The sequence below is a fragment of the Callospermophilus lateralis genome, chromosome 20, assembly GCF_048772815.1.
Source record: "Callospermophilus lateralis isolate mCalLat2 chromosome 20, mCalLat2.hap1, whole genome shotgun sequence".
Lineage (NCBI taxonomy): Eukaryota > Metazoa > Chordata > Mammalia > Rodentia > Sciuridae > Callospermophilus > Callospermophilus lateralis.
In genome coordinates, this window is record NC_135324.1 from 6,160,242 (window position 1) to 6,186,727 (window position 26,486).

A 26,486-nucleotide genomic window follows, 5' to 3' on the forward strand; every position below is an offset into this window, starting at 1 on the left:
GTCCCGAGGCACCATGGGACCATCAGACAGTTCTCAAAAGGAGATGAAGCTAATCCATCTTTGCTGGCAGAGCGAGTGCCTTTCAAGGCCCAGAGGCGCCTCAGTATAGAATCAGCAAGGGCGGCAGACAGGGCTGAGAGCGAGGGAACAGGGTGCAGACCCCACCACCATGGCCTGGGCTTCTGTGAGCCAGTTCAAGAAGAGGGGATCATGGAAACGGGAGGACCAACATTTATCAGTCCAGCATATGGTCGGCCCTGGGTTCCCAAGCCCCTGGGGCCATCCCACTTTACAGCTTTCCAAACCAGGGCTCAGAGAGGCCAAGTCACAGGGAACAGCTTGGGACTGAAGCCAGGTCTTTCCCATTCCAGAGCCCACAAGCTCTCTACCGCCTCGTCAGGGAGCGTCCGAATCCTCCAGTAACTGCTCTCACGGGGGCCCATGGAGGAAGCACAGGACAGGGGAGACGGCCTCCCCATCACAGAGCACGCAAAGGCGGCAGGCGCCACAAGTCCTGTGAAACAAAGCAGCAGGCTTCCTTCTATAATGTCGACTCCCCCGTCCACCCTTCAGCTCCAAAATAATGAATGCCAATATAGTCGCCCCTCAGGATCCATGGGAGATTGGTTCCAGGACCCGTGTGGCCACCAAACCCGAGGATGCGAAGTCTCTTCTATACAGTGCCCTGGTACTGGCCCAAAACCTACACACATTATCCCATGTACTTTAAATTGTCTCTCAATGACTTATGGTGCCTAATAAAATGTAAGTGCTAGGTGAATAGTCGTTATACTGTATTGTTTAGGGAATAATAATGAAAAAAAAAAACTATGCATGCTAGTACAGGCCAAATTATTTTTCTTTATTATTTTTCCTTCTGGTTGGTTGGAACTCACCGATATAGAGGGCCAAGGGTACTAAGCTTCATCTAGCAAGGAGCATCTGTGTTTCTCGTGTTTTATTTGTTTGTTGGTACTAGGGATGGAACCCAGGGGTACTTAACCACTGAGCCACATCCCAACCCTTTTTTTAAGAATATTTGTTTTTTGTAGTTGTAGTTGGACACAGTAACTTTATTTTATTTATTTATATGTGGTGCTGGGGATCGAACCCAGGGCCTTGCATGTGCTAGGCGAGTGCTCTACCTCTGAGCCACAACCCCAGTGCCCCTGCCCCCAGCCCTTTTTATTTTTTTATTTTGAAGCAGAGTCTCAAGCCAAGTTGCTGAGGCTGGCTTTGAACTTGCGATCCTCCTGTCTTAGCCTCCCAAGTCTCTGGGGTTACAGGCATGCACCACCACATCTGGCTGTTTCTTAGTTTTTTAGGTCTCTATGAATGTCATTCAAGGTGATCCAGGGCCACTTCCTTTCCTGCCTCCATCAAACCCAAATCCAGCTGGACCCCCCTCTGTACCAGATGACTCGAGGCTCCACCCACACAGACTCAGTGGTACCTGTGCACAGCCATGCATGCCCATCTGCTGGAAAACAGGCAGCAGCAGCTTCATGTGAGCACCCACTGTATGCTCCCTGCAGAGGGGTGTCATGTGAAGGCCTGCCCTAGTCCTCTCCATCACCTTTTGAGGGAACACCCATCATCACCCTCATTTTGCATATGAGAAGAATATAGGATTCTTTTTTTACATACTACCTCTATTTTGTTTGTTTATTTTTATGTGGTGCTGAGGATCGAACCCAAGGCCTTGCATGTGCTAGATGCTCCACCGCTGAACCATAATCCCAGCCCCAAGAATATAGGATTCTATGCTGCACTTCAGTGGTGCAGCTAGGATTCAAACTCGGGGCTGGCCCAGCATCAGTTCTCATTAGCACAACGGTGATGACCTTACCCCCAAGGCCTGGTCTGGTTGAGCAGTTTAAAGTTATTGGAAATGCCTGAAACTCCCAAGGGGGAGAAGAAGTAGCTTTGAGAACCCCACATGGTGACATAATTGACTGGCCTGCAGGAAGCAGCTGGTGCAGCCTGAGACCTGGAATTTTCCAGTGGCACATGTTGCTCGGCCACAGTGATGCTTTACCTTCATGAGCTCGGGGCTGCCAGCCTAACCCCGACTCTCCCATGAGCAGAGTGCCACAAACGCTCCCATGTGGGCCTTCTTATCATATTGCTTCTAACCCCTGGTGTTCCAGAAACTTCTGTTAGGGTCTCTTGAAACTACTGTTATCTGTTCCTTGGGACCAAACTGGGCTTCTAGACTCGTCAGCCACGAGTCTTTGTAACCTTCCCTTGGAAGGCCCATATGTGGCAGACAGAGGCAGTGGGCAGGCCTGGTCTGATGTCAGATTCCAGGTCCTGGTTGCAAATCCCAGATCTGCTGCACGAACCCAGGTGAGTTGTTCCTTCTCTGAACCACCGGTTCTTCTCTCAGTCAGCTTGAGGGTAAAAGTAAATGTTTGGCACCCCGTAGGCCTTGCAGATCTCCCCACCGCCTGTCTAGGTCCCATGGAAGGGAGCCCCTCTGAGCTCCTCAGGGGTGGATGGTCAGACGCTGCTCAGGGGGCCCTTCCATGGAGACGGCTGCTCTCCAACTCCCAGTGGATAAAAAGGCCTGATCCCAGCTGACCGTGGTACCTCACCTCTCTGGGCCTCATGTTCTTCATCTGCACAAGGGGGAACACCTCTCGCTCTCGGGATCCTTTTTGGGGTACAGGCCAGCAGAGGACAGGAAGACTCCACCTCAGCACAGCAGGGATTGAGCCCCCAAGTCTGAGGCCCTGGGTTTGATGCACCCTGTGTTTTCTTTCTCTGTTCATCACATGGGCCCTAGCAGCCCTCGAGCAGTCAGAAGGCCCAGCTTGGAGGTCCAGGGGTGCTAGGGGGGGATTCAGGGTCACTGCGGGTCAAACAGGCAGCCTGCAGCCTGAGTTGAAGTCCTCACTGTGCAGTGGGGCCTGTCCTCAGCTCTCATCCAACGGGGGCTGAGTGAGAAGCCCCGCGAGCTGAGCCCGGGCCAGGAGAAGTGGTCTCAGTGGTCCCTATTTTGCAGATGAGGCCCCTGAAGCCAAGGGAGGACAGACTCACCCAGGGTCACCCAGGGTCACTCAGAGCACTGGAGGGCAGGCCCCGGACTGTGGTTCTTATCCCCTCACCCCACCACCACCCTACTGTCCCCGCTGCCTGGGGGTCTGTCTCACCATTGCTGAATGAACAAAAAGAGGGGATATGAACAAAACTACCCTTTTTTGGCAAATACTGGTTGCCTTCCTTCTCTCCCAACCTCACTTTTTCACTTTTCTCACAAATTAGGCCCCATTTCGGATGTAAGTGGAGGAGAGGGACCCATCTGTGCCAGGCCGTGCTAGATTTCAACCTTCATTAAATTTCAACCTTCACAATAGGCCGCTGAGATAAAGAATATGCTTCCCATTTTACAGAGGAGAAAGCTGAGGTTTGGAGAGGGGAGGCAGGAAACTGAAGTGGCTGAGATAATGGGCCCTGAGCCACACTGCCTGAGGTCACACCTGAGCTCCCTACATGCCCTTCCTGGCTTGGGCGAGAACCCTCGGCTCCCACATCCGTGAAATGGGCAGAGTCTTTTATGATTTGAGCCACAGGAGGCTCTTGGCCCCCAGCTTGGCACCCGCTGAACAAATGGATTATTGTCACCTGGTTATTAATATTTGTTACTTGAGCTGGACTTCAAGCCCAGGCCAGGAGGCCCTTTCTACCTTGCTGACCCCTTCTGCTCTCTCCCTCGCAGGATGTGCCACGGCCCAGGGCGGGGCCGAGGATGAAGGAGAGGCAGAAGCAGGTTGGATCGAGGGGGCCGCCATCCTCCTGTCCGTCATCTGCGTGGTCCTGGTCACAGCCTTCAATGACTGGAGCAAAGAGAAACAGTTCCGGGGCCTGCAGAGTCGCATTGAGCAGGAGCAGAAGTTCACGGTGGTCCGGGCTGGCCAGGTGGTCCAGATCCCTGTGGCTGAGATCGTGGTCGGGGACATCGCCCAGATCAAATACGGTGAGCCACGTTCGAAAGCCAAGCCAGTGTCTGGACAGAGGTGGGGCAGGCCAGGCAGAGGCAGAGAGAGGCGGACCCAGGGAAGGGGTCCCTGAACACATCCCAAGCCAGGCTGTGCACCAGGGTCCTTGAAATCCTAGAAGAGATGGGACCCCAGAGTCCATTTAGATCAGAAACGGCAAGTGCTTAGCACCTGCATCCCTTCTGTCCAAACTCCCACCCGTAGCAGATATTACCAAGTGATCATAGCCCAGAGACTGGGGACAGCTCTGAAGCCTTCGCAGCACCACATTCCAAGCACCATTTCTACTCCCAATGGGTTTGTGAGATGAGATCTATTTCCCATCCCTGGTTTGGCTGTGGTAGAAGGTCGCTGGCTAGCGGAGGTGATAGAGGAAGCAGGAGTAGATGAGCAAATATTCTGGTCCTATAATACTACCAGCGGGAAAGTGGGCAGGAGCCACCAAAGAGAGTCTGACTAACTTTGTTCTGGGTAACTAGAGGCAGACCATGGGGCAGGGAGAGGAGCGCCCCTCCTCCCTCAGCCGAGAGGGCTTGATTCCCCGGATGAGGTGCCTTGGTTGGGGATCCCCTCAGCCTACCCAAGTCAGACTGGTCTCATCCAAAAGAATCTCCCCCAAGCATGGCTGAGACTGGAAAAGAGTGAATCATGGAGAAAACCATCTGGGCTCCCACTCCAGGCCAGGCCAAGAGAAGCACTTTGTGAAGTACCTGCCCATTTGTGTTTGCAGTATCACTGGGCCCAACCTCTGCTCCCCAGACCTTGCACCATTCACTTGGCCCCAGTCCTGAGCTAGGCCTTGGCCTGTGGTGGGCGCCATCTTGGTTCAGGCACCCCGGGAGCTCTAGGCATCCGGTCCTCAGCAGAGAACCTTCCCGCACCATGGACTGTCCCAGTCTCTCTGACCACCTGAGACGGCCGGCCAACTCCCCTGCCCTTCCTCCACCAGGTGACCTCCTCCCTGCAGACGGCCTCTTCATCCAGGGCAATGACCTCAAGATCGACGAAAGCTCCCTGACAGGGGAGTCTGACCAGGTGCGCAAGTCCGTGGACAAAGACCCCATGCTGCTGTCAGGTGAGCTGCGGCCCCACAGTGGGCTGGTTCCCACCCCCACATGGAGGGCGATGCCCGCGTGTCCCCTTCATGAGGCCAAAGGAGCTCAGGGACCTTGGTCCTGGGCTCTGGGCTCTCTGAAGCTCAGGCCTCAGTGAGAAGGCCGTCCCTTCACCCCAGGAAACCCAACAGTGAGCCTCCTGGGCACCTGGCGACGCTCTGAACCCTGGGGCTGGCACAGTGCAGAAAGTCATCCTTGTCACAGTCACTTCAAAGTGACCCCTCCTCCCGTGGAACGTACCTTCCAGTGACTTGGATTACTCAAAAGCCAAACACCAACGCTTTCTCATCAGGCATGAGAAAGAATCCATCTGGTGACAATCTTTGCGGACACTTAGTGTGCTCCTGGCCCCCCCACGGTGGGTGCTGGGGCTACCGCAGTGGCTGAGGCAGGCAAGACCAGTCCTGCGGAACCTGTGATGAACTGAGAGAGGGAGGCCATTTGTACATGCCCGGAGTGACAAGTGTATGAAGATGGGGTGTGGAGAGGTCAGGGACAGCCTCTTGTGGAGGCCACATGTGAGCTGAGCCGGGTGAGGAAGAGCCAGCCTGTCACCCCCCCGAGAGACAGGGCTGCCAGGCAGAGGGAACAGCAAGATCAAGGCCCAGAGGCAGGACCACACAGGAGGATGGTGAGCAAAACAGAGGCCAGAGGTCAGGCCTCAGCATCAGAAACTTGGGAATTATTCTGACTGTGATGGGGATGGTGGGATAGTTTTAGGAAGTGGCTGATCACAGTTGCATTTTTTAAAGGTTACCGTGGCTGCTGGGGGGCAAGAAGAGGGGTGGGGAGACCCTGCACAGATGAGGCGCTGGCCAGATAACACACGCTCCCTGCAGAGAAACCAAACGGCCTTGTGGTCCAGCATGCCCAGAAAACATCCCCAAGCCCCAGCTCTGGACCAGGCTCAAGCTGAGCACAAAGATGCCCCCAAACAATGATTCAGACCCAGCCTCTGCCCTGGGGAGCCCCCGCCCGGATAGACTTGGGGAAACAGACCTACAACTAGCTATTCCACAGTAGAAGTGAAAGCTAGGAGAGGAGCCAAGCATCCAGAGGTGTTGAGCTGGGTTTTGAAGGTTGAGTAGGAGCTCACCGAGCCCCATTGTGGAGAAAGGGCCCTCCCAGCAGAGATGGCCATGTGCAAAGTCCGAGAAGATGCACAGGTCTGCAGGGTAGGTGGGGTGGTAGAAAGGAGTGAGACTGAGGCCGAGGCATTGATTTATGCAGAATTTACCCATCCAACCTCTAATAAGCACCTGCCATGTACAAGGGACAAATAAAGTCCCTTCCATCCTGGAGCTGAGAGTCTAATGACAAAGATAGCCAATAAAGAAACAAATAGGTGACTTTATTATAGATAATGATTTATTAGATGAAGACAGACCCATGGTAGTGAGAAAGAGACCCTGAGGAAGGGGGTCAGGCCCTCAGCGGCTCAGGGAAGGCCTCTCTGAGGGGCTTTGTAAAAGTGAAACCCTGAAAATGTCATCCACTGACAGAGGAACAGCAGTGCAAAGGCCCTGGGGTCTGAATGAGCAACCATGGAAGGTCCTAAGTACCCTCTTGGGAACACAGGGTCACATGAGAGCTCAAGAGACGGTCACAGCCCCTCAGCCCTGGCTCTGACCTCTGGGATGAGGGGGTTGGCTTGCTTCCCTTGGGGGAAGCATCTGGGTGAGTCGTCTGTTCCGTGAGAGGCATGGGCCTGAGTGGATGGGCAATGAAGGTTCCAGAGAGTTTGGAGAAGGAGTGGGAAGGGAGGATGCTGGCAGGGGCCCCTGGAGAGAAAATGTCCAGAATCGCTGGCTTGACAGCATCACAATCCAGCCAAAGAGGTCGGCACAGGTGCAGAGAGACCCTGGAAAAGGCAGATGCGCAGAGATGGACAGGAAGCCAGGCAGCCAGCCCAGGTGAATCACAGGCCACGGTGCCTCTGAGCAGAGACCGGAGGGCCCAAAGGCAGCAGAGAGGCCAAATCCTCAAGAGTGTTGAAGGCAGAGGAGAAAACCAGGGCAGGAGACAAAAGAGGAGCTGTGGGGAGTTGTGGGGGAGCCGAGTGGCTTGCGGGGGCATCTCTCCATCTCTGCAACCCTTCTACCTCTCCAGGAGAAGCCTCGTATCTGGTAAGGGGCTGTGGATGTCTCTGGGGAGCCAGAAGGCCCCAGAGGCCAAGGGATCCCACAAGAGAGCTGAGACCTAGTGGCCTTAGGCCCTGGAGGCTCCTCCCCGCTGGGTGGGAAAGGACCGGGGACTGGGGACAAATACAGGGCCCTCCAGGTCTCCGTAGGGATCTGGGTGAGTCCTGTGAATCTCAGGCTGCTGTCGGCTCAGGAGTAGGTGGCTTGTGAGCACTGAGACGACAGAGGGGTGACCCAGGAAGCCACTTGGAGCCCCTGAGCCCATGTTGAACCCAGGCTTCGGTCTTGACCTGTCCCGTTAGCTGGAAGACCACGTAGGAGGAGGAGGCTCTGGCCCCTGTCTGTCGGGAGGTACCCGCCAGGGTGTCGGGATGTCCTCCTGGGGAGGTCAGGAGGGGTGCTGACCAGCCCGGGGGGCTCCACGGTTTACACTGCCCCCGGAAGGCTGGGGACCTGGCAGGTGTCTGGCCACCTGGCCTGCAAGTCTGTCCTGGTGTAATGTGGGAAGTGTGCCCAGCGAGCTCAGAGTCCATGAGCGCAGGGAGGACGGAGTCGGGATCCCCAGAATCACCCCAGGGCGCACATGAGCCTGCAGCCTGGTGAGCGGAAACCCAGTGTCCAGGAGGGACCAAGGCAGATGACCGCCCAGGCTCCCGGGGAAGAGAAGGGGTATAACTGGCCTAGTAGGAAGGAGTGTAAATGGAAAGAGAATAATTCTAGAACATTCTGAATTGTTCAGGGACAACAGAGGCTGTCCGCAGGGCAGTGAGTTCCCTGTCACTGAGAGATGAACTGGCTGTGTGGCCTCAGGCATGTTGCTTCACTTCTCTGAGCCTCGTTTTACCTTTGAGGCTGATAGGGATGGCACTAGTGATAAGATGGAGGTGGAGTCCCTAGCCTCATGCTGGCACAGAGCTATTTAAGATGCTTGCTGTTTCCTTTCCCTGTCCCTAAAGGGGAGCCTAGACTTGGGGGTGAAACAGTCCTGGGTTTCTACCCCATATCTGCCCTCCTTGGCTGGAGACTCCAGACAATCTTCTTACCCTCTCTGGGCCTCTATTTCCTCATGTCTAAAATGGGTTTTGTTAACCCCAGTGGGAGAGGGTGTGTGGACGTATGGAGTCTTCAGAAGTATCCTTCGCCCTGTCTTCTTTATCTCAATATCTGCCCTTTCCTGTCCCTCTGGGCTGCCCACTCCACTCCACCCTGCAGGTCCTCCCGACTCCAGCATCTTCCAGGGGGCGGGTCTTCCTGGTTGCCGTCTTCCCCAGGCCCTGGGCCCTCTGCAGAACAAATATGGAGGCTAATTTTTGAGAATGACCAGAAACCATCAGCCCCTTACCTCTGCAAAGAGGCCATGCTGAGCCCTTGAGAAACAGAGGGACAAAGTCTGGGGGCATGCACAGGGTCCTCATGGTGCTTCAGACACCCCCTAGGGACGTCCGACACATTGGTTTGCTTTACAGAAGGCAAAGAACACTCCGGTTCTAGTCAGTTGTCCCAGCCACACTTGGCCTGTGACCCCGAGCAGGGCCCTCACCCCCCTGAGCCTCCATGTCTGTGCCTGTGCAATGGCCCCCGTCACCTACCCTGCAGGGCCACTGTGGGGACCACAGGCGTGCATGGAGGTGACTGTCCTTTCCAAATGCCACAGACCTGGGGTGCTGCGTGCAGTGGGAAGGCTCAGGCAGTCACGCACTGTCCCCCGTGACGGACAGTCCTATGCAAGCCCGTGTCCCACATATCTGCAGACTGGCCAGAGGGAGGAAGGTTCAGGAATCTCCGGCCCCACATCTGTGGGAAAGCCCAGCAAGAACACAGCTGCCCCGGGCACCACCCTGGGTGGCCAGAGAGCTCACTTGGCAAGAACCAGGAATCCAGATGTTCTGCACTGTCCCCCAGTGCTTAAGAATGGACGGAATTTCTAATTTTTTCATGTGGTCAAACAACAGATGGTCCCTGGAGAGCAAACTCTGACCTGGGCCTATTTATTTTCTCAGCTTTGTATTTTAAGATCATTTTAAATTACCAGAAACGTGGCAAAAATGGTACAAGGAGAACCCGGGTGTGGTCATAGTGATGGGCTCCGGTTCAGTCTCTCCCCTCCTGCAGGCGTGTGGCCCTTCTCCCTCAGCCCTGCAGGGGGATCGCTAAGAACTACGATATCCCCATAAGTGACCATGCCACAGCCGTCACAATCCAGAAACTTGACATTGATAAGAAATTATTCCCTAATGAACCATCCACGATCACATTCCACTGATTGTCCCTGTCCCAGGCCAGCACAGGGTATGGGATGCAGGGCCTGCAGGACTTTTTTTTTTTTTTTTTTTTTTTTTTGGTACCAGGGATTTAACCCAGGGGCACTTTACCACTGAGCCAAATCCCCAGCCATTTATATTTTTCATTTTCAAGATAGGGTCTCACTAAATTGCTCAGGGCCCTGCTAAGTCCCTGAGGCTGGCCTCAAACTTGCAATCCTCCTGCCTCAGCCTCCTGAGTCGCTGGGATTATAGATGTATGCCCAGCAGGCCTGCAGGACTCTTGAAATCTCTCTTGTCTCTCCAGCCCCCCTCAACATGAAACAGCCCCTCATCTTTGCTTTGCCTTTCATGAAAGAACAGTGTTTTGTCTTTGTTTTTGGTTATTTCTGTTTTTATGAATGCTTGTCGACCATGACCCCCGTGAGAGTCCCCCAAAGCAATGATCCCTCTTACAAGAAAGAGATGTCCAGACTTGGGATTTTGCAGCATTTCAGGGGATTCAAATGTCCCCTAGAGAACCCTGGTCTTGTCCCAAATTGAAGCCGAAGAAACTGACACCCAGGGAAGGCGTGTCAGACCACACAGGGGGCAGAGGCAGAGCCGGAGATGAACCCCGCCCCTTGGTCCCCCTAGCCCTGGGATCTGCCCAAACCCAGCTCACCTCCAGGGTCCGCACAGACTGTCACCCGGCAGCATGGCCCATCAGAAGCCCCTGCACCAGCTTCTACTGGAGACAGTAGACAGCAGCTGGGTATCAGAGGAGGGGGCTGCAGCCGGGGGCCAGGGTGGGGGAGCATCCCACAGGAAGGACCCCCACCAGCCTCCGTCACCCCCCAGGCAGAGTGGTGACAGCACAAGGTTGCACAAGACATCAGTAAGCCCTCTGGGGACTCTGCCCACCTCCCATGCCTGCTGCCCACCCCGCCAAGTGGAAGGCCAGGCCAAGCAGAGAGCCGGACCTGCCACCAGGGCCACCACCTCAGGGAGCCTAAGACGACACCGTGACAGCAGAAGGCCCTGTCTGCCACTCGGCCCGCACTCTCTCCATTACACTACCCTGCCTCTTCTCCACGAGCGGCAGCGGGGTGTAGTGGATAGAGCACGGGTCCAAGTCCCAGCTCCGCTGTTTGCTGCTGTGTGACTCTGGGCCTTCACTCAGCCTCTCTGAGCCAGAGAGGCCACAGGTGGGCAGAGGGAGTTGGGCTTGCGTTTGCACCAAAACCTGCCTCATAGGGCTGTTGTGAGGGGGACGCTTTGCCAGCTGCATTAATAACAAGGGGGTGGGACAAGAGTGACTGGGCGGGGGATCCTCTTGACACAGCTTGGTGCTTGTGCCAGGAGGGGAATCCTAAGCCTTCGAGCTGGCCTCTCCCTTCTCATGATCTCTCTTCACCCAAGGAGGCCCTTTAGGAGATGTGGCTGCTTCTCCCTTCTCCCTGGGCAAAGACAGACTCAGGGGCCAAACCAAGAGGTCAAGGAGCCCTGGTTCCAGGCCTGACTGGCCTTGGGCTCCTCTTTCTCTCGCTGGCGGATGGGAGCCACCCCCTCCACGGCTGGCTGACCCAGCTCCCCGCTGCTCCGCCTCCACCTCCCCCTTGGGCTGACCATCCCAGCTCTGCCCTCACATGACCTCATGAAGTAGGAAAAGCCACTGGACCGTCTGTGGCACGTAGCAAGTGCTCAGTTAATATGCCTTCTCTTCCTCCCTCCCTCCCGCCTAAATGCTGGGAACACCAAGCTTGCAACGTTGTCACCCCTGCCTCCGTGAGCCCTGAGTGTCTGCCACATGACCCACTGCTGTCACACCGGCCCCTCCTTCCTTTGCCTGGAATTTCCCAGAATGCCCTTCCACCGTGGCTGAGAGGCAGTGACCTCGACCAGAACCCTCCCATTTCGCAGAGGACAAAACAGAGGCCCAGAGAGGCGAGGGGCTGGCTTAGGCCCCTCAGCAAATCCGAATCAGACACCAGACTAGCTCTCCAGCCCAGGGCCTTCTGTGCACGCCCCGCACCCCATGCTGTGTGCTCCGAGAGGCTCCCTGGGTAGTGAGGAGAGGTAGGGGCTGCAGAGCAGTGTCCAAGGGACCATGCGCAGTGAGGTCCTGCTGCAAGGGCCCCATATTCAAAGGGCTCTCACCTCTGCCCTTCCGCAGAGACCCTGCCTCTGAGAGATGGAGTCAGCTGACCTTAAGCTCCAGGCCTCTTGTCCCACCATTAGAGCCTTGGTGTCAAGCATCGCCCCCTGCAAGGGACTTCCAGAGCTGATCGGGAAGAGCCTGGGGAGCACAGGCTGGTTTATGCCATTCCTCCTCTGCCAGGGGGCAAAGCAGGACTAAGGTGGCCTTTGTAAGGCCACACAGTGGATTGGGAGGGGGGCCGTATATTCTCCATCCTAAATGCAGCACATGCCCACCATGGGAGATACCACAAAAGAAGGTCCCCAAGGAAGGGGCTACAGTTGCAGCTGCCCCCCAGGATCTGCTGAGGAGACCCCTGGGGGAGATGTGGACAGGCCCTACCTGCCAGGGGCTCCCTGGGGAGCCAGGCCAGGGAGTAACCCCAAGGAAGGTCACAGAGCTGGTTCGGAAGAGGGAGGTGAAAACCTCTCATGGGAGTCAGGGAGGGCCACCTAGGGAAGGGACATTCATCCTGAGCCTTAAGGAGGAGATGAGGGCCAAGAGGGGAAGGTGGATGCCTCCAGCCCCCCTACTCCCATCTAGTGCCAGGCCCCAGAGGACCCCGCTGTGCTTGACTTCACCCCAAGCCGGCCTCTGGCTTCCTCCTCCCCGCTCCTGCCTCCAGATACAGACGCAGAGCGGCCAGTTCTCTGCTGTGATGGGAGCGATTAGATTAGAAGGTGATTTGAGGTCTGATTATCATGGTGGAAACTGGCCCCCTGCATCTTTTTCCATCATCTGTGCTGAGAGGTGAAGGGCAGCCTCCCTGTCACCACCCAAGCCAGAGGACCGGCGCCTTCATTTCTCAGCCAACTTTCTTTACTCACGTGCTGGAGACCCAGCTACTGAGGCCTTGTCTCCTGGGTAGAGAGACATGTGACCAAGACAACAGGCAGAGACTTCAGATCCTGGCTCTGCCCCTTGCCAGGGACCCTGGACAAGCCAGCTACCCAGCCCCCAACCGCAGTTTCCTCCTGCATCAATTGAGGGCCAGCGTGAGCATCACGTGATATAATTGCTCGCGGTGGGTAGCACCGTGCCTGCCACGCAGTAGGTGTTGTCTAGCTGGGTTGCTGTCACTGCCGTCTCCACTCTGTAAGTGCAACCGTGTGTGACCCTTTCCTTCTTTTGAAGTCTCCAGTGATCCCCTCTCCCCCACATGATATCAGTTTCCTCGTTGGCCGAGTGGTGGTAAGCAACAGCCCCACACAAGCCGTCGCAGAAAGTGTTTTGTCAGACGTTGTTTCAATGACCAAGATCCTGACATGGGGACTGGGTGACTCCTGCATCAACCTGAGATGGGAAGTCAGCAGACCAACCTGCTCAGCCCAGAGTCAGCGTCTGGATTCATTCGGGGTTATCCCCCCACCCCCCATTCCGTGCATGAGATTCCTGTCCTGGGAATTCTCTCTCTGAGAATCTGAGTTCTTGACAGCTCACCGGGCCTCGTGCCCAATGTGTACACCTTCATGATGTGGCTACCACATCTGTGCCAGGACAGGATGACGTTCTCCTGCCTTCAGGGAGTGCACTAGGTGGTGTCTGTCTGCCTCTCAGCAGAGCACTTTAAGACCCTAAGATCTTCGTGCCAAGGTGCTAGTGTAGCAGACATTCACACAAGCACAGGTATGCAAGTGCACAGATGCACACACACACACACACAAGATATTACACAAATCCTTGAAAAGAGGGAGTGGATTTCTCGTATAAGGAAAATGCTTTGGGTCTTGGCTCAGAGCACATGGGCTCCTGTTTTAGGTAGATTCTAATGAATTTGCTGACCTGGGTTTCAAACCCCAAGCAAATTAGAAGTCAACAGAAAGGGTGTTAGAGACAGGTTGCACCCAGAAAACATGGAGAAGGGGCGCCCAGTGTTGAGAGGAAATCAGAAAAAAATACTTAAAAAGCAGAATTGAGTTCCAGAAGCAAGTCGTGGAGGGTGGGGCATCAATATAGAGGTCCCAAGGCCTCCCCTGGGCAACATCTGGGAAGCCCTATATGGTACTTACTGTGTGCACAGTGTAAGGATGGCCTGAGACATGGCACCAGGCAGGGACAGAGTCCTTACTTCTGCATTTAAAAAGGAAGGGCAAGATACACTGTAGAAAGTTTTCTACCCAGAATGATAAAAATTAAAATTGGGGAAAAAAATCGGTGTCTGGAGAGCAAAAATTCACTTATGCAGATTCTGTCAGCTTCCCAGGCTGGGCCCAGCCATCCAACTCAGTGGCATTAAACACATTCACACTCGTGCAGCCACCACCACTGTCTCTCTCCGGAACTTTTCATCTTCCCAAACTAAAACTCGCTGTTCCTCTCCCCCAACCCCTGGTAACCCCCATCCTACTTTCTGTCTCGGACCTTACATGAGTGGTATTTATAGTCCGTTTGTGACTGGCTGATTTCATGTAGCACAATGTCCTCAAAGTGTATCAGAATTTCCTTCCTCCTGAAGGCTGAATAAAACTCCATTGTGTATACGGAGCATCAGTTTGCTATGACAATACATGCAAACCCATGTTTATGGCAGCACAATTCACAGTAGCCAAGTTATGCAACCATTCCAGGTACCACCAACAGATGAACAGGTAAAGAAATATATATACATCATGAATTTTATTCAGCCATAAAGAAGAATGAATATGTCATTTACAGAAAAAAAATATGGAACTGGAGATTATATGTTAAGCAAAATAAGTCAGATTCAGTATGTCAAGGGTCACATGTTTTCTCATGTGGAGAAGCTAGAGAGAACAAAGTATAAAAAGAGACCTTATAAAAATAGAGGAGAGGGGACTGGAGACATAGCCCACTGGTAGAGCATTTGCCTGGCATGTGCGAGGCACTGAGTTCTATCCCCAGCATTTGGGGAAAAAAAAATAGGAGAGACACCAAGAAAGTAGAGGGGGGGAATCAGAAGTGGGGAGGGAGGAGGAAAGGTCATGATGGGGAATTAAATTGATTTATCAAATTATGTTATGTACATCTATAAAGAATTCAAAAATGAATCCCACTATTATGTGTAATCATAATGCACCAGTAAAAAAAAAAAAAAAAAAAAAAAAAAGCCACTTCATCCCTTACAACTGCCCCTCCAGATCCTTGAAAGAATTCTAGTTTGAGAAATCTGAAACTCTAGGAAGGGGATCCTTAATCTTTCTTGCACCATGAACCCCTGGGGAAATGTGGCATCGTCAAGTGCCACCTCTTCTTAGAATAAAGCTTTTCAGGGTGAGGTAGCACATGCCTGTAATCTCAGTGGCTAGGGAGGCTGAGACAGGAGGATCACAAGTTCAAAGGCAGCCTCAGGGCTGGGGATGTGGCTCAAGCGGTAGCGCGCTCGCCTGGCATGCGGGCGGCCCGGGTTCGATCCTCAGCACCACATACCAACAAAGATGTTGTGTTCGCCGAGAACTAGAAAATAAATATTAAAAATTCTCTCTCTCTCTCCTCTCTCACTCTCTCTTTAAAAAAAAAAAAAGACAGCCTCAGCAAAAGCAAATGCTAAGCAACTCAGTAAGACTCTGTCTCTAAATGAAATTCAAAATAGGGATGGGGGGAATTTTTCATTCTAAATGAAATTCAAAATAGGGATGGGGATGTGGCTCAGTGGCCAAGTGCCCCTGAGTTCAACCCCTGGTACCAAAAAGAGAAAATAAGAGGAAAAAAAATACTAGATTACAAGGAAAACCAATTATGTTGAAATAAAGAAGTATAAAAATAAGTGGTATAAAAATGTATGTGCTTCGTGATTAACACACTGAACAACAAGATCCACCAGGATGCTTAATAACCACAATAGTTGAAAAATAGAGAAAACTAGCCACAAAAACTGCAAAGCTGTAAAATGATACAAAAAAAATATCTGAGAATTTTGTAATGTGTGTGATGGTGCACCAATAGCATTCCTATATTCATGGTGGGAAGAAATGGTAAATGGCAGTCAGAGGTTTGTGAAGACAAAGGCATAATATTTTTCTCATCCAAACTCACAAACCTCTGAACCACAAATAAGGAGGGAAGATGGATCCCATTTTGAGAGTCCTCAGTTGGCTCCTCTTTACTACTTGCAGAATTAAGCAGGATGTGGTTTGGCTCCACATACTATCGATAAGGAAAAGAGAGAGTATTCCACAGATTGGGCTGTTAGGGTGGAAAAGGAAGAGGGAGAAGGAGACAGAGGAAGAAAATGACCTTCCAGAACAGGGTAATAGGTGGTGAGCCTGGAGATGATTGGGAGGGCCTGAGAACTGAAGGACAGCAGTCTTCAGCCCCAGGCCCATCCTGGCACTGTCCTGAGGTGAAATCATCTTAAGAAACCCATCACACACACATACAGTGTGAACCTTAACCATAGGTGGTACCCTACAATTTTTTGTAGCAAAAGAGCTGGGAGCTGACCATTCCTTCTACTCCTCTGGGGAGGAAGTTTGGAGGATGTAATGATAACTTGGCTTTTGCTCTTTTCTCTAGGTACCCATGTGATGGAGGGCTCAGGACGAATGGTGGTGACTGCTGTAGGTGTGAACTCTCAGACTGGCATCATCTTTACCCTGCTGGGGGCTGGTGGTGAAGAGGAAGAGAAGAAAGACAAAAAAGGTAAGCACAACCCCCTTGCAGACCAGGAGAGGAGCTTTTAAGGCCACATTTTTTTGTTGTTTTTGTTTATTTGTTAGTCAGCAAAATAGTTACCGAGTGCCTTCTGTGTCCACGCCCTGTACCAACAGTTGCCTCCATCCTCAAGGCCCTGCTGGGGCCAGGTGGGCTCTGTCCGTTTCATCTCTAGGGTCTTGTCCCAGTCTCTGTTTTGTCCAGTCATGTCACAGAGGCCCTTCCTTCCCCTTGGGGCCAGGCCAAGGATGCCGAGCATGAGGTTGAGTCTTCTGTTTCAAGCAGCAGAAACAGCCAGCATGAATAGGTCTCATCACCTTGATATTGAGTAGAAATTCCCACTGACGTTTATTCCTGCCACCATTGTCAACTCCACTAGGCAGAGCTGAAAAGCTACCCAACATAGACTTGTCCCATACGTGCGCAGTAGATATTCTGGGGAAGATGGCCAAAAGCATGGCTGTAAATATACTGCTCTAGGCCACCTCTCTGATTCCCCCCCAAGCTGCCACCTTGTCCCAGTTCTGATCCTTCCTCACCCTTGAAAATAAGAACTCACTGGACTCCCAGCAGTGCAGTGGGTGTGGCCTGTGAGGAAATGCTTCTCAGGACAGATAAGGGATGCTCTTGTGAAAAACCCCAGTCCTGTCAGGCCAGGCCCCAATCCAGAGATCTGGGCTTCGGACCCCAGCACACCCCGCTGCTTACCTGACACCCATACTCAGTCTCAGAGTCAGCCCCCTTTCACATCCTCAGTCTTTTATCTTCTTCCCTAAGCTCCAGGGGAAGATTTCCAACACCCAGAACTTCTGGAGCCCGGGAAGAAGAGAGATAAGAGGGCAGATGGTCCCTGTCTGGTTTTCAGGGGCAACTCTGCTATCTCCAGCTCTCAGGGGCCACCCAGGCACAGAGCCTGGGTCAGGATTGAAGTCTACTTGTTCCTGAGGGCAAAAGTCATTTTCAGTGGGTCCCCTAAGATGATGAGATTGTGACTCTGCACCCACCCTCACGAGCAGGAACACTGGATCTGAGCTGTGGTCTGGGAAATCAAGAGGCTGGAGAGAGCAAAGGGGTACCAAGGTTGAAATGGAGGAGAGAACATCCAGGGGGCATCAGGACAGTGTCCATATACCAAGAGAGAATCTGTGGCCAGGGTGGCCAGGCCTGGCACAGGGTGTAGGGAGTTGGGCAGAATGCTGTGGCCTGTATGAACCTCCTTGGCCTCACTGGGCTCAACTCAGGGACAAGGACGCCCAGAAGCTCCCACAAGCCAGACCTGTGTTTATGAAAAGCCACTGTGGAAGGCAGGTCTCAGTGGCCCTGGAGTGTAGTCAAGGTCCCTCTCTGAGCATGCACCTGTGAGACAAAATATTGAAAGATCCAGCTTCATGGAGGGAGAAGAGGTGGGATGCAGAGGGGACGTGGCACAAGAAACCTAGGAGGTGGGCCAGCGTCTCAGGCCATCATGAGTAGCTCAGCCGCTCCCATCCCATCCCCCCATCCCATTGTCTCAACTGGAGACAGCTTAGAGCCCGCCAGTTGCAATTTCCCATTTCAGAATGACCTGGGTGTGTGTGAGTGTGTGTGAGATGAGGCTGTGTGTGCTTCTCCATCATTAACATGTCTCAAAAATCGTCACACAGGTGTGAAGAAGGCGGATGGCCTTCAGCTACCAGGTACAGTAAGACACCCCTTAGAGTAGATGGGGCTTTTAGAAATAGCTGTAGCCTTTGGTCACCAGGGGCCTGACATTAGACCACTAGCACCCAGGGGGAGGTGGCCCTATTACAGATGCCCCTCTGTGCCCTCACGGGATGCCAGCCCAGCAGGACACACCAGCACCTCACTCCACCTCTTGCCTTCCGGGACTTCACTGTACCATACGGTACCACCCCGCTCTGCCCAGTCCCCTCAGCCCTGCACACCAGCATATGATACCTCACAGCACACAAGACCCCGACACCCCCACTCACACCCCAGAGTCCACCTGGCTTCCCATCCCCCACCACACAACATGTCAGCCTCACCCACCAGCATCTCTCCTTCTACAGGGTCTCATTCTCCTCCCCCCCACACAGAACCCCAGTCCCCCAAGAAAGAGCAACGGACGTGAATTTTGTCCGTCTCAAATCATTCTTAATTGCTAAATTAAGAAAGCTTCACTAGTGCCTTTGCTTGTGTACAAACTGAGACATGCTTGATGCTACCTTTTAAACAGAAGGCTATCCCATCAGGGGGTCACCAGGGCGATCCTTAGTATGCAGGTTAGGGAAGGAAGAGCTAGTGATGGCAAGTGCCCTGAGAGAAGGCAGGATCCTAACAGCTGTCACCACCACTGACTGCTGGTCCACCAGGACACAGTGATGGCCATCTTAGCAGACAGCCCTTCTGCATGGCTGGTGCACACGCTGTACCCCTCACTGAACAGCTTGAGCTGACTCCTGGTCATAGGGCCCTCTGGTCCTGATGGGCAGCCAGACCCCTTCATCCAACATGGGGCCCACCCGACCCATTGGGCCAACATTGTAGGGACCTCACCACGGAAGAATGCCATCCTTCTGATCACCCTGCTCATCCTCCATGTTTTATTTCAAGACCCTCCATGTCTGAGTCCCCCTTACCTCACCCCTGTGGCATCTCCCTGGGAACATTTCACCTCCACCCCCAAATTTGAGTTTCTTGATTTCCAATGGAGACTTGTTGTTGTTGTTGTTGTAGAGTCACATGGTTTTCCCGCCAGTGGGTTCATGTCTTTATCGCTGTTGCTTTTCTCCATTGTGACACACTGCATTTTCCATCCCTCCCACCCCTCCCCCTGCAGCGGCAGACGGTGTGGCAGCTTCAAACGCTGCAGATAGTGCGAGGGCCAGCCTAGTCAATGGTACGTCTCCGATGGCAATGGTCAGTCTCGGTCTGGGTTGGACGGGCCTCTCTCTCTTCCGCTCCCAACTCTGGGCTTTCTCTCCCTCTTCTGGACTGCACAGATCTCGGATGTGCACGGGATCTCGCACTGGGACAGTCACCCTCTCACATGGGGCAGGCGCTTAAGAGCAGAGCCACAGCCGGAAACCAACTCCACACCTGCTTGTAGCTACCCAAAGGTGCTGGCTCCTGTTGGGCCCTGAACCCCCCCAGGGGAGCCCAAAGTGTGGGACATGACTTTGGCTTCAGATTTGGCCCCCAAGAAGCAGTGTCCCACCTGGCGTGGCCCTCCGACTAAGTGCATTTCTGCCCTGGCTTTGGGAAGATGGCCTGGGGCCTGGACCTGAGCTGAAACCGGCATCTGGGTCCCCAGTGAAGAGTCCCAGCCTCCACTAAAATTCCCTGGAGGCAGGAGGACCCCAGCCAGGGTTCAGCTCCTCGGCCCCACCCCAGAGCATGGCTGAGCCTGGTGGAGTTTTCTTCCTCTTCTCTTTCACGGAGCTAACGGGGGTTTGCTTGGGCTCGGGCCTAGTTCTGTCCCTCCGATGTGGACTGGTGTTTCTTGCTGTTGCCTGTGCTGGGGCATTTGTGGGACTCTGCATTCTTACTGCCCCCTGGGGTGGTGGGTGAGGGCGGGGTTACCCCATGTAGCTGGGGTCTGCATCTGTCCCTCCTTACGCACGCACGGCCTGGGAGGAATTCCGTGCACTTGCCTCCAAGCCTCTAGAAGATTTAGTTCTCTTCAGGACAGATGAGGCTTCTGTTGATTCAGATACTGCCCCTGCCCCAAAGTTAGGTAACATGATAATCAACCAGGCTGCTCTGGGATTGCTAAGAGCCATTATGGCAAAGCCATGAAAACATGACTCCAGAGAAGCCAAGGAAGGAACAGAAATGTCTTTTTTCTCTGGTGTCCCTGCACACCAGGCCCTGGGCCACAGGTCTCTCATCCTCTGTTTCATTCACTCCTCACTGCTCCTGCAAAGCATGGGGACTTGTCACCGCCCCCAGCCTCTGCCCCAGACCTCTGTCAAGCTACCTGTCTGCAAAGTGACCAACTACAGAAGCTCCTAGAAGATGTCAGGGGCTAGACAAGGCGCTTCCACAAGCAGAATGCTAATCTGGGGTGCAGGTCTATTTCAGGCCCAGGAGGAGAAAGGAGAACAGCTTGGGATGTGGGAGGTGTCACACGTCAGGGAGGGCCGGCTGAGAGGTGACAGAACAGAGATGGGCAGACCCACAGCTGGGCAAGAAGGCACCAGGCGTTGGTACCCACTTCCCCCAGGTAATGAGCAGCAGACCCCATCTATGCCAACCAGTTCAAAAAAAAAAAAAAAAAGGAGGGGGGTGTCAAGTTCACTTCCAATTTGCAGTCCCAAACCCCCAGCATCCAGAGGGAAAAAAATGTAGGAGAAATAAGGAACTTTCATTTCTTAATTATCTGTTATATGCAGGTGCTGTTGCAGGATTTCCATCTTATTTAATCCCCATGACACAGGTTTTATTATCTCTAATGTAAATATGAGGAGACTGAGGTTCAAGGAGACCCAAGACATGCACCCAAGAACACAGGCAAGAAAGTAGCAGAACTGGGATCTCAACCCAGAACCCAAACCGGGCTGGCTCCAAAGTGTGTGCTCCTCCTGAACCAGGATCTCCTGATGGAGTGAAACTTACAAGAAGAGGTCTTTCCCCTAAGAGAAGGATCCTGTGGTCAAAGATGTTTGAGAACCCCTGGTCTGAATTGATTTCTTCCTCACTTTCTCGAACTGCTCGAACCTTGAACTTACTGATGGTAGCGGAGAGCTGTAGCCTCATAAAGGGTGCCCAAGCTGACTTGACAGCAGGACCCTTCCTGGCTGAATCTTGTGGGACGGGTATGCCCCATAAATACACTTTGGGAAACTGCCCTATGCCAGGAGGACCCAAAGTCTGGGCATCGCTTTCGAGCTTGTTAGAAATGCAGAATCTCAGGCCCCACCTCCAGACCAACACAGTGAGAATCTGAATTTTAACAAACCTTTCATGCTCTAGGAAAGAGCACCATGAAAGTTTATGAGCCTTGACAAGTGAGAGAATTAACTGTAATTTTATCCCCTTCCTCTGAGCCAAATCTCGATGACTTAGATGTTGTAGAAAAAAAAATTGGGGTGCCAGCATCCCCCAACTCTACTCCTCCAAACTCCACATCTCAAAGATAGATGTGTTGCATGCATCCTGGAGATGTGATTTCCTTAATTGCTTTATTATTTTTTATGCTTGTTCACATATGGCTATTTAATACAGCACTTAGATTATTATAAGCAGGAGTCATAACGTATAACCACTAACTCCTAACATTTATGCAGCTCTTTGCAGGTTCTTCCCATGAGCATTACCTTAGTTGATATGAGCCCATTTCACAGAGGAGGAGAGGGTGGCACAGAGAAGTGACATTTTCCAGATCTCCTAGCTGGTGGTCTGGCTCCTCCAAATCTGTGCGCCTGTCACCTCTATCCCTCCTGATGTTCAAAGATAATGGACTCAGAAACAGCCACACCTGGAAGAGAAGGGCCTCCGAGACCCCTCCCAGCCCCTCTCTCAGATCCTGCCACATCCCAGCTCCCCTGAAATACAGCCCACCCTCCTGGTCCCTCATAGGACCAGAGCTGGCTGTCCCATCACAATGCAGAGCCAGGCAGGCAAGAAGAGTCCCCAATAAGTCCCTTGCTTCTGAGAAACCAGGCCATCTGCACCAAAGCACTCCTACAATGTACTCCCTCCCTCCAACATATGCATTGGCAATTATTTTTCTAGCCACGTGATCACTGTGGCAATAAAAGAGGAAATTGCTAGCTGGGTCTAATGGGCACGCACACCGGCTAGCGCATCTGATAATATGCAATTCAAATAAAGGCCCCTTCGAGCCTTCTAAAAGAGACTATTGAAGCTGAGTCCTCTGGTGCCCCTTAGCCTAGTTAGTAAAATTATTTTAAGAAATAAAAATAATTGTTGTTCATTCCTGTTTGCTCTGAAAAGTTTTCTCTCTGGTTGTTGTTTTATAAATCCAGTAGGAAGACTTTAACAATAGAGCAATGGGGGCCTTTCTCTTTAAACCCCAGCCTTGCTATGAGGGCTGGTGAGAACAGCCCAGCATGGACACTGGAACAGAACGTGCCGAGCAGGGACCAGGGAAGCCAGTTCCCTCCTGTGCGTCACCTAAAAATTGGGTGCAGAAATGGTAACAAGCTAAATCATGTGGTTTCAAGGTGATACTGAGGTTGCCCGTAAATGCAGGCTGCCTCTGAACATCCTCTGGCCTCGGTTTCCTCATCTGAAACATGAGAGTGTTGACAGTCCCTCCCACCCCACCTTGCAGGGACTGACAAGAGATGACCCTTGCAAAAGCCCTTTTAAATGGCAAAAGGCTGAACCATGCAAGTGGTTATTGAGAGAGTGAATTTTTTTTTCTTTAAGTACTGGGGATTGAACCCAGAGGCACTTTACCACTGAGCCACATCCCCGACCCTTTTTATTTTTTATTTTGAGGTAGAGTTTCACTAAGTTGCTTAGGGTCACTCTTAGTTGCCTAGGCTAACCTCGAACTTGCCTCGGCCTCCTGAGTCCCTGGGATTACGGGCATCTGCCGCTGTGCCCAGCTGAAGGTGACTTTTGAACACTGTGGGAGGTGACTATTGGGATAAAGGTGGAAGCCGAGGCTGGGAGATGTGAAGTCCCACAGCTAGTCAGTGCCAAAACAGGGACCCTCTGGAACTCTATCCCAGCAGCACCATCTCCATGCCTTTCCCTGGGCTCAGAGGGGCTTCAGGAAATGAGACAGCAGAGTGGAGACACGCACACACTTTGGGGCCAGCTGCCCACTGTCCTGCAGAGACGTCAGTGGGCCATCTCCCCCTCTGAGCCTCAGTTTCTCATCTGTAAATGGGTTTGTTTCAAGAGTACCCTTCATAGGGGAGGCCATGGACAGGATCACATGAAATCATGGAGGCCACCCAAGCCTGATACCTGGTGGGCTTGGCAGCAGATGTCCAAGGGTGGCCGGCCCCCTCAGACCCCTCCCTTAGTGGCAAGGCCCAGAGGAATAAATCCAGATGAGCGGCACAGGCCAGGGGACCAGAGGGTACAGGAGAGAGGCAGGTGTTCCAGATGAGAGACAGCAGCCACCAGTGCCACCCACTTGGGCCAGGGCTGCCCTATTTAGTGGGTGGGGATCCCCATAGTCACCCTTTCCCCTGTGCTAGCTGCAGGCCCTGGCATAGAAGGAGCCGCCCAGGGGAACCCACTGACTCTACTTATCCTGCCTACCATGGCCGGAGCTGCAGAATGAAGTCCCCTTAACCAGGGGTCGTAGCTTTCCCCTCGGGAATGAGGATGCTTCATGAAGCCCCCCGACATGCTCAGGGCCCCTCAAAGACCACTGCTGCAGACCTCTTGCTCACTCTTTGCCCTGGTCACTGTCAGGAACATTGGGCTGGTTGTCATCCATGCAATAGCTTCTTAGCCCTTCAGAAAGATGAGGAAAAAGTAGAATTGTCCCCTGGAGCCAGATACAAAGGGACACAGAACTACGTACGTCATCCAGACTCTGCTTATTCTAGAATCAACCCCCCACCCTTCTCTCTTTCTCCCTCTGTCCCACCCATCCTTCCCCTCCCTCTCTCCCTCCCTCCCTCGTCCCTCCCTCCCTTCTTCCCCCCTCCCTCTCTCCCTCCCTCCCTCGTCCCTCCCTCCCTCTCCCCCACTCCCTCTTTTTCTGCCTCTCTCTTTCTCCATTGTGTTTACATGTTTTAAAGGAAACAAAAGGTTGTAGCTGAACATTCCCCTTTGCCCCCTCCCAGCCCACAAAATGCAGCTGTCAAAAAGTTATAAAAGCCTCACTGGGGGAGTCTGGAGTTCTCCTACTTCCTGCCGGCAGACTCTGTCCCCTTGACTCTCAAATATGGTCCTTGAATCTATAAAACACTCAGGGCCAAGGTGATTGCAACAGAAACCCTCTCTCCTGAGTCCCCTAGAGAATCCAGAGTCACTCAGGCTGACAGCCCCCTGTGGCCAGCCTGGCAGCCAGCTTGCCCTGGTTCTGCGGGCCTACTCAGCACCTGAACAGCTCATTCCTTCCTCCATCTGTGACATGAATGTCCGTGGCCTGTTACGTCTTTGTGATGACCGACCTGTGCTGTCTGTTCTCTGTTGTCTGTTAAAATTCTTTGTCGTGTAGGTAAAATGCAAGATGGCAATGTGGACTCCAGCCAGAGCAAAGGTAAACCTCTGCCCCGGCCTCTGTGGTCCGCGCGGCCCCACCCACCCACACCAGATTGCACCAGAGGTGGAGGCTAGTTACGAGGCCTGGTGTCCCTGGGGGTGTAGCTGTGATACTCATGGTGCCAGGCCAAATAAAGAGGTGTCCCCTGGGGAGAAGAGAGGACACTCCTGGGCCAGTGTCTCCCCAGCCTTTGGGCTCCCGGCCCATTCAGCTGCAGACTCAAAACTGGTTCTTTGAGCTCCTTACAAGTCAAAGGATGGGGTAGGTTAAGAGCTGGCCCAATCTCTGTCACAAAAGGGCCACAGGTCCTCCACTCAGTCCCATGCTGAAGAGGCTATAGTGACTGGGGACTAGGTACCTGGGCACAGAGGTTCACCCTCTTTTACCTTTTACATGTCTTTCTTATTTTTTTTATTTTTGACCCTCCTGTCTGCTGGATTCTCAATATCTTAATAGCATGCCCCAGGGGCATGCTGGGAAAGCCCCAGACTTTCTTTCCTATCTGACTATGGGAAAGACCAAGGGTCCATTTTGAGTAGGGTCTGTGGGTTGGTTCAGGCCCCAAGGGGACCCCAGTCCACTCCTGCTGGGAACCCAGGGTAGACCCTGCTCTCTGAGGCAGTGAGACCCCTGGCAGCCCGAGACTCCAGCCGGGCTCCTGTGCCCACCATGTGGGGGCCCAGTTGGGGCAGCCAACCCCTCCACTGGGCAGGCAGGGTGGGTGCCAGCATCCCCACCCTGAAGGCTGACCTGCGTGCGCCTCTGTGTGTCTGTGTGTGTGTGTGTGTGTGCGCGCGCATGTGCGTGCTCTGCCTCCTCCAGCCAAACAGCAGGACGGGGCAGCCGCCATGGAGATGCAGCCCCTCAAGAGTGCCGAGGGCGGCGACGCAGACGACAAGAAGAAGGCCAACATGCACAAGAAGGAGAAGTCTGTGCTGCAGGGCAAGCTCACCAAACTGGCGGTGCAGATTGGCAAGGCGGGTGAGTGTGCAGCGGTGGGGGCTGAGGGACTGAAGCCACCCGTGAGACCCCAGGCTGGCCTCGGTCACCTTGAAAGAGAGGGTCCTGCTGGGCGGGTGGCAGGGGGGCACACACCCTGTAAATCCCAGGGCTCAGGAAGCTGAGGCAGAGGAGGATCATAAGTTCAAAGCCAGCCTCAGCAACTTAGCAAGGCCCTAAGCAGCTTAGTGAGAACCGATCTTAAACTAAATAAAAAGGACTGGGGATGTGGCTCAGGGATGAACACTCCTAGGTTCAATTCCCTGTACCAAAAAATAAATAAGAAAAAGATGGTCCTGGAAGTCCAGCCTTTCCTGCCATAGCCATCAATCTGAGTCCTGTATGCAGTAAACACTCAGCACTTAGTGAGGCAGAACAAGGAGGGTAAAACCCTGGATCGGGGCAGACTGCCTACATTGCAGTCCATCCATGGCTGTGAGAACTGGGCCAAGTATCATCAGCTTTCTCTGAGCCTCTGTCTTCTCACCTGTAAAATGGGTTTACAGGTCATCCCCACTTGACAGGTTGCTCTGAGGATTAAAGGGAATTATGTATACAGAGGACTTAGCCCTTGGCACATGCAGTGACTAAAGAGGGATCAGATTCCGCAGAGCCTGGAGATCTAGGCAGCTCAGATTTTTATCCTGAGGACAGTGGGAGCCATGGAAGAGATTTGAGTAGGGCTGGGCAGGGACGGATTGGGGCTTTATAATGACCACACCAGCTGCAGTGCAGAGGAAAGATTAAAGAGGCCGAGGGCATGCCAGGAGCTGGGGGGGAGAAGCCCATTGTCTGCGCTCCAACCAAACAAGCGGGGCTTCCCAACTGAGGTAGTGGCTGCACGTGGTGGCTGGTGACAGCCCCCCCTGGCCCGAGAAGCTGAGCCCCGCTACAAGGTGAGTCCCAACCCTCCAACACAGCCTTCGCTGCCCCTCCTGGCTAAGGATACAGCCAGTGCCAAGGCTTCCCCACCTGGCTGCTCTCCGAGGTGGCTGTC

At 53.3% G+C, this 26,486-nt stretch overlaps 1 protein-coding gene across 6 annotated transcripts in view; it reads left to right on the forward strand.

Annotated features, from left to right (window-relative positions):
• The window catches only part of Atp2b2 (ATPase plasma membrane Ca2+ transporting 2), a 133,377-nt gene that overhangs the window by 57,497 nt on the left and 49,394 nt on the right, over positions 1–26,486 (forward strand). For 4 of the 6 annotated variants that reach the window (XR_013089505.1, XM_076841205.1, XM_076841201.1 and 1 more), the window contains exons 4-9: positions 3,722–3,979; positions 4,951–5,076; positions 16,171–16,296; positions 17,952–17,984; positions 24,446–24,487; positions 25,313–25,471. Coding sequence is in view for 5 of the 6 variants with exons in the window: in XM_076841205.1 (XP_076697320.1) it covers positions 3,722–3,979; positions 4,951–5,076; positions 16,171–16,296; positions 17,952–17,984; positions 24,446–24,487; positions 25,313–25,471 (744 nt within the window). In the remaining variant the exon portion in view is untranslated. The remainder of the gene's footprint in view (positions 1–3,721; positions 3,980–4,950; positions 5,077–16,170; positions 16,297–17,951; positions 17,985–24,445; positions 24,488–25,312; positions 25,472–26,486) is intronic. The other 2 variants (XM_076841202.1, XM_076841204.1) reach the window with 1 other exon arrangement.